The 20,825-nt window shown below is 38.5% G+C and overlaps 1 protein-coding gene across 5 annotated transcripts in view; it reads left to right on the forward strand.

Annotated features, from left to right (window-relative positions):
* ALG9 (ALG9 alpha-1,2-mannosyltransferase) overlaps positions 1 to 20,825 on the forward strand; it is a 99,437-nt gene that overhangs the window by 23,640 nt on the left and 54,972 nt on the right. For all 5 annotated transcript variants that reach the window (XM_072729825.1, XM_072729824.1, XM_072729827.1 and 2 more), the window contains exons 9-13: positions 6,313 to 6,435; positions 9,613 to 9,767; positions 12,415 to 12,544; positions 13,387 to 13,534; positions 14,671 to 14,800. In XM_072729825.1, coding sequence (XP_072585926.1) covers positions 6,313 to 6,435; positions 9,613 to 9,767; positions 12,415 to 12,544; positions 13,387 to 13,534; positions 14,671 to 14,800 — 686 coding nt within the window. The remainder of the gene's footprint in view (positions 1 to 6,312; positions 6,436 to 9,612; positions 9,768 to 12,414; positions 12,545 to 13,386; positions 13,535 to 14,670; positions 14,801 to 20,825) is intronic.

Below are 20,825 nucleotides of genomic sequence, written 5' to 3' on the forward strand. Positions count from 1 at the left end.
TTTAGCTGCCTTGTTAAAATTGTATTTGGTTCTACAAGTCAGATTGCACATTAGAAATTAATTTACTGGAATTGGTGGAAACATGATATCCATTATATATGGATGAATAAGTTGTTAATTTGAGTTTAATTTTGGGAAACTGGCTTTACCTTTTCAACGGGTTATTTCATGTTGGTATTTTAATTGCATATTTATAAAATTTTGAGAAATATATGAAAGCAGTTGCCTAGATAAGTGAGGTTTATAAGTATAGTACAGTACAGGTTGGCTAGGAAAGTGGAAAAGACAGAATAAATTCTGATTTAGGTTTCTGTTTTTGTGGCAGCTGGGTCAGGGATCTTTGTGGGATCCAGGAGAGAAGTAGCCAGTCTTTCTTTGGGTGTTGGCATCTGATGTTCATTTTGGCTAGTGATTGCCTGGGAAGAGTGCCTGGAGCTCTGTTCTGCCTGCTTAGATGAACCTGGGATAGCTTCAGTTCAGATTTTGCTATTTCGAATGTACAGTTACTGATGACTTTCCTAGTGATAGAAAAAACTGTGTTGGGACAAAAGGTATCATCATCCTGGGCTTCAACAGGGCTGAAGCAGTGCTAAGTCAGACTTGAGGGTGTTGTTCTTGATGGTAGAATTTTTGTCCTTTTACTTCATCTTTGAATTTGACAATTTTGGGGTGGGGTTGATTTCCATTCTTTTAAAGAGTAACTAACTCCTACAGAGAAAATACTCCTTCCATCTTAGAAGTGTTCTTTGTATATTCTAGGTCTTCAAAAAGATTTGTCATGATGAATAAATGGATGAACAAATTTGGGAGTACCCATCACATTATATTATGCCCTGATTACTATTACATCCTTATAACTATTTTGGTTAGACCTGTTGTGTATTAGATTGGGATTTTTAAAATACCAAATAAAAATAATAGAGGTAAAAGTGCCTTTTTAAACGACAGACTACTTTATGATTGTCTTCTAACTTATAATGGGTGAGTCCATTCTTTGGTATTTACTTTTTAATAAGTGCTTTGAAGCTTTGCAATTGTCAGACATTGAGACAGCATATCTTTTGTCATGGAAACTCCAGCTCTTTCACTTGCCTACATGTTTGGCAATATTTGGCATTATTTTGACTATTTTGTAGGATTTTCCTGCTCCAAGTGCTTCATTAGCTATGGTAGGCAGGTTTCTTATCTGAAAACTACAAACGCATTGTGTTGATAGTTTCTGCATTCATGTCTTAGTGCTGTTTCTTGTGTAAGCCTGTAATACTTCTTGAACAAATAAGTGACTGGACTTCAGCTAAGGAAACATTGAATAAGTTACCTTTGAGTATGTGTGTCCTCATAGAATTTGCTGTCCAATAAGGCTGCAGTCACACAAGTAGATAATTATACTCTAGTGTATTATGTGCTGCAGAAGAAAGATGAGGAGTCATAGGAATAAGTCCATGTAGGGGTAGCAAAAAGACTTCTTATAGATGGTGGTCCTTGAGCTGATCCTGGAAGGAAGAGTAAAAGTGTAGTGAGTAGATGCTAGAGGAATATATTTCAGACAACTACAATGTCCAGTGTAGATACTGCTGAGACAAAAAAAAGAAAGATTGAATATTGGCTTCTTTTTCTAAAAAGGTTAAAGTAGTTTTACAGTGTTAGCTGATTTTAGGTAGAAACTACACAGGCATGAGCAAGATAAATCCAATCTCTTTGTTGTGATTATAATATAAATATTTATTCTCTTGTTCCTGGTTTTCAAAGGGACCTTTCTATACTCTCTTGGCCAGAGAACATTTATTAATGACATAGTCCAGACCTGAGCTGACTATTTAGAACCCAGGAGAAAGAAAAGGAGTACTTTTTCATAATATTAATTACAGTATTTTCTGTTTTAAAAAAATGCCTATTATATACCAGAAATTTTACACAACTGTCTTCTTCCCCTCACAAAAACTCTGTGAAATAGGCATTATTTATTCTTATTCTCAGCTGTGGAGATCCAGGTAGGCATGGTGAGAGACTTGCATGTAATTAATAAGTGGCAGAAGTGGGGCAAGAGCCCAGGGCTGTCTGACTCCAAGGCCTGTGTTATTTCCACTGAAAACAACCTCAGCAAAACCCTGGAGGTTGGCAGTTGAGACTCTACAGGAGAATAAGGTTGCAGAAATAGAGCATGAGTTGGAGGTAGTAGAAGATAAGATTTGATCTAAAGAAGGGGCAGGAAGTTGTACCTTTGAAGGTCCCGTGCACTTAGGCTGGGAGGATGATTAAGAGCCTTTGGAGAGCTTTGATGGCACAACATGCACGCTGGCAGGCTCTCTCTCATATGGGAGCATTGCACCACCCTTGTCAAAGAAGGAATATTTGGATGAGGTAAAGAATACTTGGCATTTAGGAAATTTGGTGTAGACGTAAAATTGCAAAGTCATAGACAAAACATCTCTTTGGTGTCAAAGATCAAGAGATAAAACTTAGTGTCACAAGAAAGAAAGTGACTGGTTGTGGCACTGATTTTGCTCTTAACCTTGTAACATTCACGTTCATAATAGATGTTGAGGTTGATAAGTATTTTTGTGTGGTGAGTGAAGAGTGGTGCTCTCAGAGGAACAGTACACAGGCCTGGGGAAGGCGTGGGAGAACAGGTATGAGAAATGTTCTTCCCTCAAGAATAACAGTGGGTCTGCTCAAGGTTGCCACTTCGTAGCTTAGGATACGATCCCTGCCTGTTTGTGTGTTTTCATCAACATCTGTCAGATCACTCACTGGACAGGACATTTTGGAAGGCAAAGGCAAGTGGCCTTTATTAAAAGGCTCAGTTTTCCATTGTTGCAGTAGCAGAGGATGAAGCCCCAATGAGTCTCTTGAGAGTTGACTGTCAGGCAGAGCTGTTCAAGAGCTTTCGTTCTTTGCTAATCGTTTTTGATGAACCTTGGTGTCTTTTCGCTCTTGGTGTTGCAAATTTGACATTTATAAGATGATTTACTATAATTTAGTTCTTGCAGTTATGTAAAATTATAGACTTATAAAATGGTTTCCTTTCATTCAATCTGTGGAACAGTAAACATTATCCCTTCTTCTTTTAGCCTCTGTGAAGGTTCCCTTTAGCTCATTTGAATGACAGAAATTGAAGCACTTTCCCTAAAGAGGGAGATGGGTGAGTCATTCCCTGCAGAGACCCTGCTTTAGCTTTCACTGCACACTTTGCACCAGTTAAATGCGTAGCTTGTCATTTTGACGCATTTTTTTCTGCATAGTTCAGCTTTGATACTTTCTGAGAAATAGCATCAAATATCTCCCTGGAAAGAGATAAAAGTTTTTACTCTTTTCTCTTTTAAGGCAGGCATCTCATCAAGTAGAGGAGGATGCTGGGTGACAGAGTTCTCTATTTATGTCCCTTTTTGCCTTTGGTTTTTTTTTTTTTTTTTAAGATTTTATTTATTCATGAAAGAGAGAGAGAAAGAGGCAGAGGCAGAGACGCAGACAGAGGAAGAAGCAGGCTCCCTGCAGGAAGCCCGATGTGGGACTCAATCCCAGGACTCTGGGATCACGCCCTGAGCCAAAGGCAGAGGCTCAACTGCTGAGCCACCCAGGAGTCCCTTTGCCCTTGTTTTTAAGACTGTTGTCTCTTGAACCTTCACTGCTCTTGGCTTATCCCCCAGTTTTTACCCTGTTCTTCCAAGAAGTAACAGTCTGTTATGAAATGGTCCTAGCCTAGCTGTGAACTTGATCTTTGAGTTCCTAACATATAAACATAAACATTAAAGTTTACTAGCTTTAATACTTTTGGTTCAGAATCTGAGGTACAGTATGCCTAGGTAAAAAGGTATTCTGCCCTAGCAGGGGGTATTGTAAGTTGCGGTAGAGACAAATATTTGCTGGAAATAAAGTGCTTCCCTGAAAAAACAGTATGTATTTGTAAGGATCAAAGAGAAAGAGGCTTTTTTTTTTTTTCTATTAATGCTTATTAGCATCTGTAAAAGATGATGTGAAAAGTGACATCCTTTCTCCTAGTCACTTTGGTTTTTCTTCTCAGGCTCAGATTTCCAGAATTTGTTTTGGGAAAAGGCAGGTCAAAGTTGATAGTGTTGCCACCACATTGCTGGTTAGGAGATGATACAAAAAGCTACCTTTCTGGGGGCGCCTGGGTGGCTGAGTTAGTTAAGTATCCAACAATTGATCTCGGCTCAGGTCTTGATTTCAAGGTTGTGAGATTGAGCCCTGAGTTTGGTTCCTTGCAGGGTGTGGAACATACTTAAAAACAACAACAAACCAAAAAATGACCTTTTTGGTAACTGGACTCCTAAAGGACTCAATTTAGGAAATGTGTTGTTAAGTATTAATTAAAATCAAGAGAAAATATTTATTTTTTTATATGAAAATCATTGGTTTTCTGTAACCAAAAAGGTTATTTGTAAAGAATATGAGTATAGGGCAGCCTGGGTGGCTCAGCGGTTTAATGCTGCCTTCAGCCCAGGGTGTGATCCTGGAGACCCAGGATCTAGTCCCACGTTGGGCTCCCTGCATGGAGCCGGGCTCTCCCTCTGCCTGGGTCTCCTCTCTCTCTCTCTCTGTCTCTCATGAATAAATAAATAAAATCTTAAAAAACAAAAAAAAAGGAACACCGAGTATAAATGTCTCTAATGAACTTGGCCTGGGACAGGACCTTCATTTATGGACAGTCACAATCATTGTATTTAGACAGGAAGGAGTGAGCTTTTCCAAAAGGTGACACACAATTCAAGTGGAGTCTTTCCTGAGGGTACCCCCTCCCTCTCTCCCCTAAATGTTTCTAGCTTTACGGGTTTGGTTTCTAATCTTATTTTGCTGTGCAAGCTGCAAAAATGTCAGGTTTTTCTGACTATTCCTCTGCTTTCTGATTACCCTTTTAAGCAATGCTGATTGCAGGAAATTGCTGTGGTGCAAGGCGGGTGTCACAACACACAGTGATTAAAGCCCGCATGTGTCATTCACTGCCTGATTGAAGTAATCACACAGAGGGGAAGAGCAGATGACAAACCTGCTAAATGTGCAGGGGGGGGGGTGGTTCTCATCATTTGAGTTTAAGGATTTCGAGTTAAAGAATCAAAACTCATGTGAATAAGGCTTGTGTTTTCAGTCATTTTGTTTCATTCTTAGTCTTCAAAACTTCTAAGTAGAATCTGGATCTGTGAACATTATTTTCCTAAGGAAAACAAGTTAATTGCTTTTTACCGAATGCAGGGTCCCCTGTATACACAACTACAGAATGGTGGTTAAGCATATCAAGGAGGAAGATACTAGAATGTAAGTGGGATAAACCAGGGAGAATAACACGAGAAAGGCCTGAGTAGTGTGGTCCTGCAAGACTGCCCCCACCTCCCCCTGACACACACACACACACTCACTCTCTCTCTCTCTCTCTCTCTCTCTCTCTCTCTCCCTCTCTCTAGACACCAATCACAAGTCCACAGATTGTCACTTCAGACCCACCAGCTATAGATGGGAAGTTCCAACAACCCCATCTTTGGGTTCAATTAATTTTTTAGAGTGGCTCACAGAACTTAGAGAAAAGTTTATTTAAATTTACTGGCTTGTTCAGCTTGTTATGGAAAATATTATAAAGGATACACATGAATAACCAGATGGAAAAAATGCATAGGGTAAGGTGTGTGGGATGGAGCTCAGAACTCCTGTTCTTTCGAGGAGCAACGGGCTCCTTGCACACCTATATGTTCATCAATCTGAAGTTCCTCTGAACCCTGTCTTTTTGGGGTTTTATGGAGGCTTCATTACACAAGCACCATTGGTGAAATCATTGCCATTGGTGATTGAGCTCTTTTGCCAGCCCCTCTCTCCTCCTCGGAGGTCATCAGGGTGGGACTGAAAATTCTAATTCCCCTATATCACATGGTTGGATGATTGGTTCCCCTGGCCACCAGTCCCCATCTTTAAGCCACCTGGAAGCTTTTCCCAAATTTCCTAATTAACAGAAGACACCCTTATCACTCTTACCAATTAGGAAATTCCAACGGTTGTAGGAGCTTTGTGCTGGGAATGGGGATGGAGACCAAATATAAATTGCTTATTATAAATCACAGTGTCACCACTAAGCTATGTAAATTATTTGGTTGTTCTGGAAAAGTGACCAGTCCCATTCTCTTCCCATCTTCTGCTCTTGTGCTTCCCCTGTGTGGCTGAGCCCGAGGAACTGAACTCCCGTTGTGGACTCATTCACTTGAGGCATTGTACTACCAACATTACTTGAACAAAGAACATTTTGAGTAAAGCATTGTAAAAGGTGTTGAAGGCATCCACTAATGGTTTCTTATCTGTTTGTTTCCCCAGGTACAGAACCCTGGTATTTCTATTTAATTAATGGATTTCTTAATTTTAATGTAGCCTTTGCTTTGGCTCTCCTGGTCTTACCACTGACTTCTCTTATGGAATACCTACTGCAGAGATTCCATGGTGAGTGGTGTAAGGGATGATAGGTTTTGGGGGAAGAAAGAGCAGGTAACAGTGTATACCAAGAAGTGAAAATGAATCTACTTATTCTGTTCTCTGTTTTCTTCCAATGAAAATAGTTGGCTTGTTGAATTTTTGATCTGTATTTATAAATTTTTGTGAAGATTTAGTTAATAATTATAAGTTAAACTAACAAAGGGGAGGAACTTTATATCCCTTCAAGTGAGGAAATCAGTATATCATACAGAACCACCTGGGGAGGCAAAAACAGCTATAAAATCTCAGGAGATAAGCATATTTGAGTTATGTGTTTTTTTAAAGGCATACATGTTAACATGGAAGATGGCTTACAATAATAAGTGATGGAGGTAAACATTCTTTGGGGAATTACTTCAACCAAAAATTTGAAAACTAAACCATACAGGGATTTCCCTCAAATTTGATACTGAAGTGAGAGAAGCTTTGGACTTCCTAGGAAACATTATGCTTCTCTTTGTTCCGTTTTGCTTCTGTGTTTGCCTTATCGTGGAAGGTTTGGTTTGTCATTTATTTTGCTTGCTCTGATTCTGTAGTGCACAGCCAGTGTTTTCTCAAGTTGTCATGGATTTGGATATCTAGTGCCCATGTTTCTTTTATGGGAGACAGATTTGAGCAGAAATTCATATGAGCTTTGGAAAGAGATTTGATTTCAGACTTTTCTGTCTGATTTGGATGCCATATGATCTCTCCATCCCACCCCTCATTCTGCTTTTCTACTATTAATGGTTTATGAAAAGTTCACTGTGTTAACACTATTCAAATATGAAGGCTGCCTTCAGTTACTTTTATTTTAACATAACTGTAATGCTGCTTTCCTCACAAAATCAACAGTGATTCCTTAAAATCTATTCAGTTGATATTCAGGTTTCTTGCATTGTCTGAAAAACAGTTTTTTATAGTTAATGTTCTTAAAGGGGATCTAAAAGGGGTCATATACTGAATTTGGTGTTAAGTTTCTTAGGCTTTTTACGAGGTTCCCCCGCTTCTTTTTTCTCCTGAAGATTTCTAAAGAAATCAGGTCATTCATCTTGTGAAGTGTCCCACATTTGGATTCAGCTGTTTGTCACCTGGAGGTGTTAACTTATTCCTCTATTCCTTGTATTTCCTAAGGATCACTTTATCTTTTTTTGAAAAGTAACTTCTTTAACTGTAAAAATAATTTATGCTTATGGAAAATTTGGAAATGCTTGTGATGTAAGTATAAAAACAGCATATTAAGCTGTTCTCTACAAAATGAATCCAATTTTGGTTTAAAAATGTGTAATTTATACACATGTCCATCTAGTAAGAAAATGAGTACTGTTTTTTCTGTGTATTTTATTTATTTTCAAAGATTTCATTTATTTATTCATGAGAGACACAGAGAGAAGTCAGAGACATAGGCAGAGGGAGAAGCAGGCTCCCTAAAGGAAGCCTGATGTGGGGCTCGATCCCGGAACTCCAGGATCACGCCCTGAGCTGAAGGCAAACACTCAACCACTGAGCCATGCAGGCGTCCCTCTGTGTATTTTATAATAGAAAAAAAAAATTCTTTTAAAGGAAAAAAAACCATAAAGAAGCGGCAAAGAAATTGCCTATTATTCCATCAAATAGTACAACTATAGTTCTGATTTTGTACATTTTATGGAGGACATTCAAAAATTTTAGTTCATATTTTATTTTCTTAAAAAAAGATATATACTTATTTATTTAAAAGATTTTATTTATTTATTAATGAGTGACACAGAGAGAGAGAGAGAGAGGCAGAGACACAGGCAGAGGGAGAAGCGGGCTCCATGCAGGGAGCCTGACATGGGACTCGATCCTGGATCTCCAGGATCAGGCCCTGGTCCAAAGGCGGGCACTAAACCGCTGAGCCACCCGGGCTGCTCTAAAATATTTATTTAAGTAATCTCCACCCTCATGTGAGACTTGAACTCATGACCCTGAGATCAAGAATCCTATATTCTTCCAACTGAGCCAGCCACGTGCCCCAGGCCATATTTTAAAAATATATTTGTTAAAAAAATGTATTTGTTAGCCTTTAAGATACAAAAAGGAAAAATATTTCATTTTCTTATAATTAAGAAAATTCCAATCTAAAATACTTCCCGGGAGGGTGTAAATCTTAAATTATAGGATTTATAAAATCTAAAATCTCATGATAAAATCTTAAGAGTAGAAAGTTTAAAGGAAAAGCTTGGTATTTCAGTTCAAGAATTTTCATCCCTGAAGAGTTTTTACAAAAATATAGATAACAGCAACATGCAGATGGATCTTGGTGACAATCCTGAGCTTTTCCTCTATACTTGCTCATTGTAGATTTGATGAACGCCAGAGGGCACTGTCTATCTACCCTTTGCCGGTGATTTCTAGGCATTGCTGATTATCACTAATGGAAGCACAGTAGGGGATGCCTTCCTGGTGGCTTATAGGTTTATCACTCACTGTTCATGTACCTAACCACAGGAACTTTCTAGCAGGTGTAGTGCTCACTAAATTCCTTTAAATCTTTCACATGCTTCACGTATTTTTGAGTTCCAGTTTGAGATTCAGAGTGTATGGGTATTGCAAAAGAGGAGAGAAAACGTCATCAGTTGAACTTCCTTTAAGTGTGTTTTTATATTTACTTTGAAACAAACTCTTTGTGGCTTGATGAAAGCTAGTGATGGGTTTGAGAATCCAGCTTTTTTTTCCCTTTGATCTATAGCTATTTGAACAGACTGATTGGTATATAAGGAGATTAATGTGTTAAAAACAGAACATGGAAATTAAAACCCAAGAAAGGAGTTTGTTACACTTTTGGTTAATCTCAGGAACCTTTAATCTTAATGGCAGGACTCACTGGGGAAAGAAGCCTTTTTTCTTCATCCAGTGTGGAAATTATTACGCTCTGCTACCCATTTGCTTGACTTTCATTTGTGTTCTAGCCAAATCCAGTATTATACTTCCCATTAGATATTGACACTCTTGGGGGAGCTCAGGAGTGTACACCTCTTTCTAACCCTTTTACTGCATCAGAGAAAGTGTGAAGACAAAAGCTGAAACATTTTATGGGGTGCCCTAGGGCATATTCCTGTTTGAGATCAAGAGAACATTGAAACTAAATAGGTTGTTTCATTCTAATATGGTGAAAGGTTGGTATTTTTCTCTGTCTTACAGTTCAGAATTTAGGCCACCCATATTGGCTTACCTTGGCTCCAATGTATATTTGGTTTCTGATTTTCTTCATCCAGCCTCACAAAGAGGAGAGATTTCTTTTCCCTGTATATCCACTTATATGTCTCTGTGGTGCCGTGGCCCTTTCTGCACTTCAGGTGAGTTTCAGGGAAGTGTCTATCTGGTTTGTTCCATTTCACTTTTTAAATTGGTCATAAAGCTTAAAGGCAAATTACAGAATGCTTCTCCCAAGATATTTTATCCATGCATTAAACCTGATATAGATTATATTGTTAAAGCTTCATGCATTGATTGCTTGACTTTTGATCATCCTCTTAAACTGGTTACATATTTGCATTGTTGATTTGTGTGTTAATTTCTTTCTCATGGAATCCAGTTGCTGATAGAGTTTTATTAAGTCATAGTATAGGCCTGCCACAGGATGGTGGCATCACAGCAGAGCTAGTGGAATGTCTACTCTTCAACTCTGAGATCATATTAAAACTTACTCAAGTTTGGGATAACATCAGGCAGTTAGCAATATGGGACACTTTGTAATCCTGGCTTAAAACCTGTCCAGGTCAATTCCTTGTCAGAACTGATCTTGAATATCTTTGTATTTGTGCCGTCAGAAGCCTCCAGACTCTTTTTTGACCTCTGCTACCGTTTGCAACTGGCAGGAAAGAGTAATTATGGACACAGGTTTTTTTTCCCTAACAAATATATAAAGGTATAATTCACACAAACCATACAGTTCACCCAAAAGGTGTGATAAGTTAAATGGTTTTTAGTATATTCACAGATGTATATAACCATCACCACAGTAAATTTTAGAACATTTTTATCACCTCAAAAACCCTGTACCCATTAGCTGTCACCCCCCCCCCCCCCCCCCCCCCACACACACACGCAACTACTAATCTTTCTGCATCTCTAGATTTGCCCATTCTGGGCATTCCATGTAAACGGAATGGCTTCTGTGACTGGCTTCTTTCATTCAGCATAACGTTTTTTAAGACTCATCCATGTTAGGATGGTAGTTTTAATTTGTATTATAATTTAATTTATATTATAAAAGTAATTGGACTTTATTGCACATAATTTTTCTTTTATTACTTTTTTTTAAAGATTTATTTGAGAAAGAGCAAGAGCATGCAGGGGGTGGGGAGCAGAAGGAAAGGGAGAGAGAAACCCAAGGAGACTCCTTGCTGAGCATGGAGCCCAGTGTGGGCCTTGATCCTACAACCCCGAGATCACAACCTGAGCCAAAACTGATTTGGAAGCTTAACCACCTAAGCTACCCAGGTGCCCCACTTTTTACTCCTTTTAGAATCAGCCCTGCTATCCTTTTAAACGATTTTTTTTTTTTAGATTTATTCATGAGAGACACAGAGAGTGAGATACACACACACACACACACACACGCACACACACAGACACGTAGGCAGAGTGAGAAGCAGGCTCCCTATGGGGACTCGATCCCAGGACTCTGGGATCACAACCTGAGCCGAAGGCAGACACTCAACCACTGAGCCTCCCAGGCGCCCCCAGACCTGCTATCTTAACAAAACCACCTTCCTTCCAGCATTTTTATCTGTCACATACCAAACTTTATTATGGTTGTAATCTAAATGTACATATAACTTTATATCCCTTTTTGTTTTTTTCTTTCTTTCAATCAAGTTCTTTTATTTCAAACAAACAAACAAAAAAAGATGCAAATGCACACAGTGCCCTCTTTTTTATATCCCTTTTAATAGAACTACATCATATAATTTTCAAGATTGCCATATCTGTACCCATCTTTTGAATAGGAGTATGTTCTAAATTTGGTATAAAAACATTATTATGTAATATATGTAATATACTGAATTTGTTGTAATGATTAGATATATAATTTAGTTGAGGTTGCTTAGTTATTTCAGTATTCTAAACAATGCTAGGATGAATAACTTTCTTTGGGTATTTGGATTGTTTCCCTAGGACAGATTATTCCCCCAAGTATGAAAATATTTATGGCACTAACAAGTAAATATTTGCAAAATTTTACTTCCCCAAAGTTTAGTTCTAGTCTAGGAGAGAAAGAAGGAAATAAATCTATTGGAAAGGTTCTCAAAGATTGTGGAATTCATGTCTGTATATGTATATATTGTAATAATATTTCTCTAGTTTGTAAAGTAGTTTAGCAGATAATTAACAGCATTTTCCTGATGTTCTATGAAAGGAATTTTTTTTCTTGTTTGGTCTGAGACATTTTGTTGATACTAAAAACTGATGAAAACTTCTCAGTGATAAAGGTAAAAATTAATACTCATTATACCAATATAGAAATACTTCATGTATCAAAGCAAACTGCCAAAAAGCACTTTTGTTTATTTGTTTATTTAAAGCAATTTTTTCTTTTAAGTAGGCTCCACGCCCAATGTGGGGCTTGTACTTAGAACTCTGGGATCAGAGTTGCAAGCTCCACTGACTGAGCTAGCCAGGCGCACCAGCACTTTTGTTTAAATATTTTTAAGAAAGAAATTATTAGGACATCAAGCACTAGAGAGGTTTCCAAATAAGTTTCCTCTGAAGCTGGTGAGAATTCCTCTGGCTGGCCTGACCTGTAGTCTTATCGGAGTTTGTTTTCATCTTAGAATTTGAAGCGGGTACCTCACTAAGTGTTTGCAAATGCTCAGACCCTTGCTAAAATCTCTTTTGCTGCTTCCTCCTTCTTGGTGTTGTTATGATGTTTTTTTATTATATTATGTATATTCTGCAAGTTCTTTTTTTTTTTTTCAATACAGTTTTCTTTCCTTCTAGAAATGTTACCACTTCGTGTTTCAGCGATACCGCCTGGAGCATTACACTGTGACATCGAACTGGCTGGCATCGGGAATGCTCTTCCTGTTTGGGCTCTTATCTTTTTCTCGCTCTGTGGCGCTGTTCAAAGGTAGATGTACAGAGAACGTCTTAACCCATGCTCACAAGGCACCTCATCTTGGGTTTTGATGGTTATGTGATTAATACAGTTCAGCTTTAGCTGGGCAGAGGACTTTACTATAAGGAGAACCTGCAGACTTAATAGTGTGACAAGGATGTGACTTCTCTAAGATTAAAGAGAAGACTGAGAATTCTAAAAGGAATGTGACTAACTATAAAATATTTTTTCTATTTTTGGTTTTTGTTGTTTGTTTTTTAAAGGATGCTTTTTCATTTTGAAGGATGAATTAAGGAAGCCTGAAACATAGGAAGCAAATTTGGGGCTCAATTCCTATATTATATTCTTCCTGTAATCATTATTTGGATCCAGAAGTTTAAAATGTGTTCAAAGAACAGAAGTTAAAAGGCAGAAGGGTAGGGTGCCTGGGTAGCTCAGTCAGTTAAGCATCTGCCTTCAGCTCAGGTCATGATCTCAAGGTCCTGGGATCGAGCCCTGAGTAGGGAGCCTGCTTCTCCCTCTCCCTCTTCACCTGCCACTCCTCCTACTCAGTTCCCCCTGCTTGTGGGCTCTCTGTCAAATAAATAAACTCTTAAAAAAAAAAAAGTGAAAAGGTGTAGAAAAGGGGCAAGAAAGCAAATGGTATTTGGTAAAATAGGGTCTCTGCTGTGATCATCTTCCTAACTGTAGAGATGCCATGTGCCAATGGAGCAGGCTTCCTGCTGCACTTGTTGGGGACCTTCGCACCCTTAAATTACACATGGGTTTTGAGGGGACATTCACATGCATTATGATGAAATGTCAGACTCTCATCTTACTCATCTTTGGCTTTCACAAACCTTTCTCCCTTCCAGGGTATCATGGGCCCCTTGACTTGTATCCAGAATTTTACCGAATTGCCACAGACCCGACCATCCACACTGTTCCAGAAGGCAGGCCTGTAAATGTCTGTGTAGGAAAGGAGTGGTATCGCTTTCCTAGTAGCTTCCTTCTGCCTGATAAGTAAGTTTTCCTTTAATTCTCAGTTTTAAATCAAAGAGTAAAAATAGGAATTCTATGGCAGGGTCTCCTTAATTTTTCTTTCATTTGGGGATTTTCACAAAAAGTTTTTGAAAAATTGACCACTTTAGACCACTGTGACCTGTGTTGAGTAGACTGAGTACTGTGTCTGGCCATGCACCCTGTACTATCTGTAACCACAGAGGTCTGGGGACTTCTAAAAAACACTGTGAGCCCTAGGCTCCTGCTAGGGGCTCTTCCTGAGGATTCATATTTAAATTTCTATAGTCATCTGTTATTAATCTATTTCCAAAAGTGGTCTAGAAACTCTACCTAGGAGAGGATTTTTAGAGAAGAAATGTTTGTCATCCAACAATAGTGAAAACTCTTTACCAGCATATGGACACTGGGGAAAGCTATGGTTAGGATATCTGGACCACTTGCCTTTGTGCTCTGTTGTTGGATGATAGAATAGGCTCTGGCATTCCTTGTGTTTGCTTAACTGGGATGGAGAGGGTCCTATTTAGGGAAAAGAAGTCGGATTAAGATGAGTCATCTCGTTCCATTTGGGAATTGGCTTCAGCTTAGTTGGTTGGGGGTATCTTGTGTTTAATGAAGATCCTGTATCAGTCATTAATGATTAGATTAAAATGTGGGTTTGTTTTTTTTTTTTTAAGTATTAACTTTAGCTTTTGCCTTTTACATTTACCATAGTTTCCTAACTAAAGATACTTTTGAGCGTTACTCAGAAACGAAGTACTTCTCCCACAGTGTGTTCTTACATTTCACTTTTTGTACCTGGTGAATTTGCTTTAATTTTCTAAGTCCCTCTGATCCTTGGTGATAAACTGGGATCCTTCTCTGGTTGTTTGGCAGTAGGACCATTTCGTTGCAAGTTTCACTGCTAAGAATTGGTGGAATGGGTTGAGAGACCTCTCATTGAAAATTTCTCAACGATGTTGGACTGAATCATGACCTTTGTCTCTCTCTCCCTGGTGGAGGTTTTAGAAGAAATATTTTTTTCTCCAAGAGAAATGTTTTTCACATGATTTTCTTTTTTGGCTTGTTTATTTCAAGTACATTTAGCAATATGGGGCCCCTGTGTTTTTCTTACTCTCCCTTATTTGTGTTTCTGACAGTTGGCAGCTTCAGTTCATTACATCAGAGTTCAGAGGCCAGTTACCAAAGCCTTTTGCAGAGGGACCACTGGCTACCCGGATTGTTCCTACTGACATGAATGACCAGAACCTGGAGGAGCCATCCAGATACGTAAGGGCAATAATTTCCTTTCACTGCTTTAAAGAAAGTTCTATCCCTAAAATCTTTTGGCATACAAACTGGAGCTTTGATGAAGTGGGAATTTCTTAGGAAGTGATTTCTTCAGGGTCAGGGATGTAACCGCTTTTGTTGAGAAAGAATAGTATCACTTTCATTTAAAAATTTCCTTGTATTTTCCTTGTATTTTCTGTGTGAAACACGTAGTTCAATGTATTTTCTAAGCTGGTCTGGAAATTTTCTTACATTGATTAGAATCATTTCAAAACACATTCTGAAACTCTTATAATTCCCTGGCTCATTAAAATATTTAGTGGGGGACTTTCAAGTTCCCAGTAGACTTTTGACCTGATAATTATTAGTGTATTCTGGTTTTAGCAAATGGACGTCAGTGAATGAAGGCTAATTTCATGGTGAGCGCATGGTGCAATCTCTGTCAGGGTCATGCTCTTTTACCCATTCATCTTTATGTACTCTTGGATCCCATGTGGTTTTATTTTAGTTCCTTTGAAAGATGACACTTATGCCATTTGATACTTGTAAGATCTTTGATTGTAGAAAAGGTAAGAGCAATAAAGATAATGTTTCTGGTTCTTAGAGACAGAAGAGTATTTTACAGAATTATTAGAAAGCACTTTTTTTGGCAACCTGTCTTTTAAAGAAAGATTTATGATTTAGATGTCAAACACATTTTGTGTAGGTTTTTCCATAAATATGTGAAATGATTGGGACTCATGGTATTATGAAGCACTCCTGCAGCTGTACATGGCCTTTTGTCTCCCAGATGGAGACCCTCAGGGCTTATGAGTGAGATTCTTACTGTGGGAGTTCAAGCTATAAGCTATGAAAATGGCCATTGTAAGATATATGCTTGCCCTGGCCCCCTAAGAAGGTAAGATCTGTATTCCACAAAGCAGTTTATATTAGAGATTTTTTCTTAAGCATCTGATTCCTTTCCAGGATGGGGAAAACTTTTTTCAGTCATTTTTATTTTAGCTGCAGATATCTCCTGACAGCAGGCTTGATGGGGATCACCATGAGGACTGTGGGTAGTCAGAAGGGTAGGTGTGTACACTGGGATGGAGGAAGGCATAAATTCAGAATGACGTTATCATAGTTATGTCATGGGAAAAAGTAGCATGGAGTACTAAAAAGGAAAATGGACTTTTCAGCCAGGTAGGTCTGAGTTCAAATCCTAGTTCTGTTGCTTACCTTGGTGACCTTGGACAAATTAACTTCTTCTTTAATTTCAGTTTCTGTCTGTAAAATGGGAATAATGATACCCACTTTGGAAGATTATAATGAACTTAGATATTTGTCATATTTAGCATCGTGTCTGATACATTGGATTTTCCCACAAATGTCCTTAATCTGATAGTGATCCATCAGATGGATTAGAGATAAAGGAACCCTTAAGAGGATTTATGATGTGCCTGAATCTTTCTTTCCTTTTTTACTTTCCTTGTTCTCCAACCTGATTTTTGTCTACCTGAACTCATCATTGCCTTTTCCACCTAAATGACTTTGCTTATCTTGGTTGACCGTGCCTGGACTACCTTTGTCTCCCTCCTTATGCCCTCAAAGCTTTTTTCCTCTCTGTAGCCTTTCCCACCTACTTAAGCCCACAGTGAGCTGTGCTCTTTTAAGTGCCTTTAATACTCTCTACTGTTCATGTAGCCATTTATTTTTGTCTTACTTTATTTCTGTATTTCTGATACAAATGTCCTGTCTATCCCCACCGGCCTATGCGTGCTGTGCAAGAGTGCCTGCACCCGGTTTCTTCTGTACTCACCATAGCATCTGGGATAGTGCTGTTTGTCTAGTCGTTGGCCTGCGCATGCTTTCTGAGTGGAGAAATGAACATTCTTTATCATTGGAACAGTGATCTTGAGAGAAAGCTGGCTGTAAAATATGCAGTGGCCTTTTACACATTTCGTAGGCTTTGGTGACTGGTTGTTTTTGGTTAGATTGTATTTCCATATTCTCTGCTACCAGACAGCATTAAATTTAGTTAAGTGGCTCTATGTTAGCTTTACACAAAAGCAAAGATTGTTTAGTATACCTATAGGAGTCACCAAAATGCTGTCTGATTCAAAACAAGTCAGATATATCTACTCAATGTGTAGTGTCTGCCATTGTGCTTGTACACCTTCTTGTGTTTGAGAGTGTTCCTGTAAGGTTCTTTCTGACATTCCTGCCTAGTAGGACAAGTGCCCTCCAAATCCAGGCTGCTCACCTTTCACCCTTTGGATTTTAGAAGAGATACTTGACGGCTTACTGCGAATTCTATGTGAACGATGAACAGGGATTCATTTCTTTCAGTCAGTTGTTTTTCTTCTGATAAAATGAACAATATATGTCCGTTATATAAAATAATGAAAGCTATCAGTAAAAAAGTAATCTATGATCTTATTACCCAAATATTAACCTCTGTTACCATTTTGATGTTTTTTGTCTTTTATTTATTTTCTTTGCATATACATGTACATATGTATGTAAACAAAAATACCAACTATTTTTTTTAAATACCAACTATTTAAAAAATTTTTAATGTTGTAGTTTTTTTTGTTTTTTAAAGATTTTATTTATTTGACAGAGTGTACAAGCCGGGGGGGTGGGGGGTTGGGCAACAGAGGGAGAGAGAGAAGCAGACTCCCATTGACTGAACCACTAGGCTCCCCTGTGTTGTAGTTCTTTAAGAAACAGTGCTAGAGAGTACCTGGGTGGCTCAGTGGTTGAGCGTCTTCAGCTCAGGTCGGGATCACAGAGTTCTGGGATCAAGTGCCGCATCAGGCTCCTGGGAGGGAGCCTGCTTCTCTCTCTCTGTCTCTCACGAATAAATGAATAAAATCTTTTCAAAAGGGCAGCCCCCGGTGACGCAGTGGTTTAGCGTCGCCTGCAGCCCAGGGCGTGATCCTGGAGACCCGGGATTGAGTTCCACGTCAGGCTCTCTGCATGGAGCCTGCTTCTCCCTCTGCCTGTGTCTCTGCCTCTCTCTCTCTCTCTCTCTCTCTCTCTCTGTATCTCTATGAATAAATAAATAAAAAATCTTTAAAAAAAATCTTTAAAAAAGAAGAAGAAGAAGAAAGAAAAGAAAGAAAAGAAAGAAAGAGAAAGAGAGAAAGAAAAAAAAAGAAAGAAAGAAGAAAGAAAGAAAGAAAGAAAGAGAAAGAAAGAAACAGTGCCAGGTTTATGACTGTAGTGGCCAAATAACTTGGCCTGGTGTATAGGAACACATGCTATACTGTATCGATGTTCGTTACTTCTGGTGTCAGTCGTAGTTTTAAGTCCAGGTTTTTTCGAGAACGCAAAATAATGATGTTTCCTGTCTTTCCTGAGCATGCTAGATGGCAGCATTGTTTTTTATCTGCCCATTGGCTCTGAGTGACAGGTTTTAGACAACCTTTGGTTTCAATGCTAAATGATTTGGTCTGTCTCCTCTTTCTGGCACATGGAAACTAGGAAACATGCAGGACTTCCTTTAGTTCACGGTCCTCCTTTATGTCTGAGTTTATCAAGAATTAAGAGTGTTTGTAAGGCCTCTGAAGTTTCTAACGTACTGATGGAACTATATTGCAGAAATATTTCTTTTGCTCCGCATTCTTTCATAGTTGATAGTAACTTTTGAGCATCTCATTATTGAATGAGTGGCATTTTTACAGTGGGACATGACAGATTTTCTGCCAAAATTCAGTGTCTCTTCTTTTTTTTTTTTTTTTTTTTTTTAATTTTTTAAGTGTCTCTTCTTTATCAGTGGACAAATCCAGTTTCTTGTTGGTTCTTTCAAGGTGAAGGATACCCTTCTGACTCCAAATCTGATGCCTGATGTGGGAGCCAGAGAAGTAAAAAACACCTGGTCAGGAGGGAACAGACTTTCCTTTGATTCTAACTTAATGCATCAGCAGACTTGAAGGAAGCTTGTCTATCTGTTGTCTTTGAAAAACGGAAGTGTTCATTTATGACTTTTCCCCAAACAGTGATATAGTCAGGTCTGCTGTAATGTGATATAAAGTTGCAAAACGTCATTGTGTGGTAAAAAACCACAAGGCTTATGGGAAAAATGGGATTAGAGACATAATACTCAACAACGACATTCTCAGTGATACATAAAAAAAAAGATGAACATATAAACATATAAACTGTGCACAGTTTCACATATTTAGTTAAGCAGCTAAAATTACACATGTACTATAGTAATATGGGAGTTTATCTTGAAAAAGACCTGAAGTTTGCTTGTGGAAGTGGTGCTGGAAGGGTTATTCTGCAACGGGACAGAAATTCCTCCTGCCAAAGACTGACAGGAGGGTGCGGCTAGAGGCCTGCAGTGCATTGCAGAAGCTGGAGGACTGTGGACTGTGCGTGTGCACTCCGTGGGTTCCCATTCTGGGGAGGTCAGCTGAGTGCGGTTTGCTGGCTTCACCTTGTGTTTCTTGTGGATTAAATGACACATGAGCAAAAGCAGAAACTGAATTATACTCAAACTGTTCCCTGATAATATCTGTTGTGTTAGAACAAATTTGCACTTTCAAAACAAGTGTTACAACACAGTTGACTGTATATTCAGTCAAAACTTGCTTTATTTTGTTTTTAAGTCCTTGTTTTTCCCAGTGGGAAGAATTTACAGATATGAAAGGGAATTAAAGATACCACAGAGTCCATGATCTTCATTTTATGGGTGAAGAAACTGAGGCTCAGAGGGGTTGTAATCTGACAAAGGTTAGTCCTGGGATAAGAAGCTTGATTTCAGGATTTCCCCAATATTCTTTTCACACCTCCTCTTAGTTCCAAAAGCCCCTCATGGTTTATACCATATGGCCTATCACTTGAGTGTGTGTGTATGTGTATAATGGTTAATCATTTTTTGACGTAACAGGGTTGAATGGAAGTAAATAGCTGAGCATTAATTTTTTAAAGAAGTTACTTTTACGTTTCTAGAGCTCTGTGATATATATATGCCAGGTATTTTAAGTAGCAGTTGTTGTGTTTGTCTATAGAAATAATCAGGGTCCCCAGTTGCTTTTTTTTCCCCTATAGTCTTTATCTTATCCTTCCTCCTGCTCTTACTAGAGCAGGAGGAAATAAATTGTTCTATAGATATCCTTGCTCTTTGTTACCAGCCTGAGGAATGAAGCAAGCAAGTTCAAAATGCTAGAGTATGTGCGGTGGAATAAGATTGGAATTGCTAGGAATTTAAGTGAAGGCTCTTCAAAATGCTTCCTTAAGATTAATTCTCTGGTATCCACTATGTTGATATTTAGAAAAATGAACTTTCTGTGATCTTTAGTGATTAAATGACCAAAAATTTTGACCTGTGAGTTCACATTTTTACAGTGCAGTACATTTTTACTCAGGAATGTAAAGTTTCAATTGATGAATACATATCTAGTAAGTATGGGAGATGACAAAACTATAAAACAGTTTGTGCCTCTGGGTTACAACTACTTAAATTTAAGTGGAGTTTATATAAAAAAAGAAATGAAAAGCCAGAAGGAGGGACACCTGAGTGGCTCAGTGGTTGAGCGTCTGCCTTCAGCTTAGTGCATGATCCCAGTCTGGGGATTGAATCCCTCATCGGGCTCCATGTGGGGGAGCCTGCTTTCTCCCTCTATCCCTCTGACTCTCTTTGTCTTTGTCTCTCATAAATAAATACATAAAATCTTAAAAAAAGAAAAGAAAAGCCAGAAAGATACTTGAAGTCTTTCCCTATCAAACATAGGCCTCTGTGCTTCCATTTAAAAAAATATATTACTGGAGAATATTAATGCCTGGCAAAATGGTGTAGCACTGGGCTGGGCGTTAGAAGCAGCTGTAATTCCTTTTCAGGAACTGAATGATACGTGTTTTTTTTCTTAGATGACTTTGTGAGTTTCTAAAGCCCTTGAAATAGTTTTGATCTGTTTCCAATTTGCTGTGACTGCATCTGAAATCCAGTTGTAATTTCAGGATATCTCATTGCCTGTTTTCTAATCAAATATTTATTTAATGGTGGCAAATCTTATCTTGCAACATGATTCCTGGA

The sequence above is a fragment of the Vulpes vulpes genome, chromosome 12, assembly GCF_048418805.1.
Source record: "Vulpes vulpes isolate BD-2025 chromosome 12, VulVul3, whole genome shotgun sequence".
Lineage (NCBI taxonomy): Eukaryota > Metazoa > Chordata > Mammalia > Carnivora > Canidae > Vulpes > Vulpes vulpes.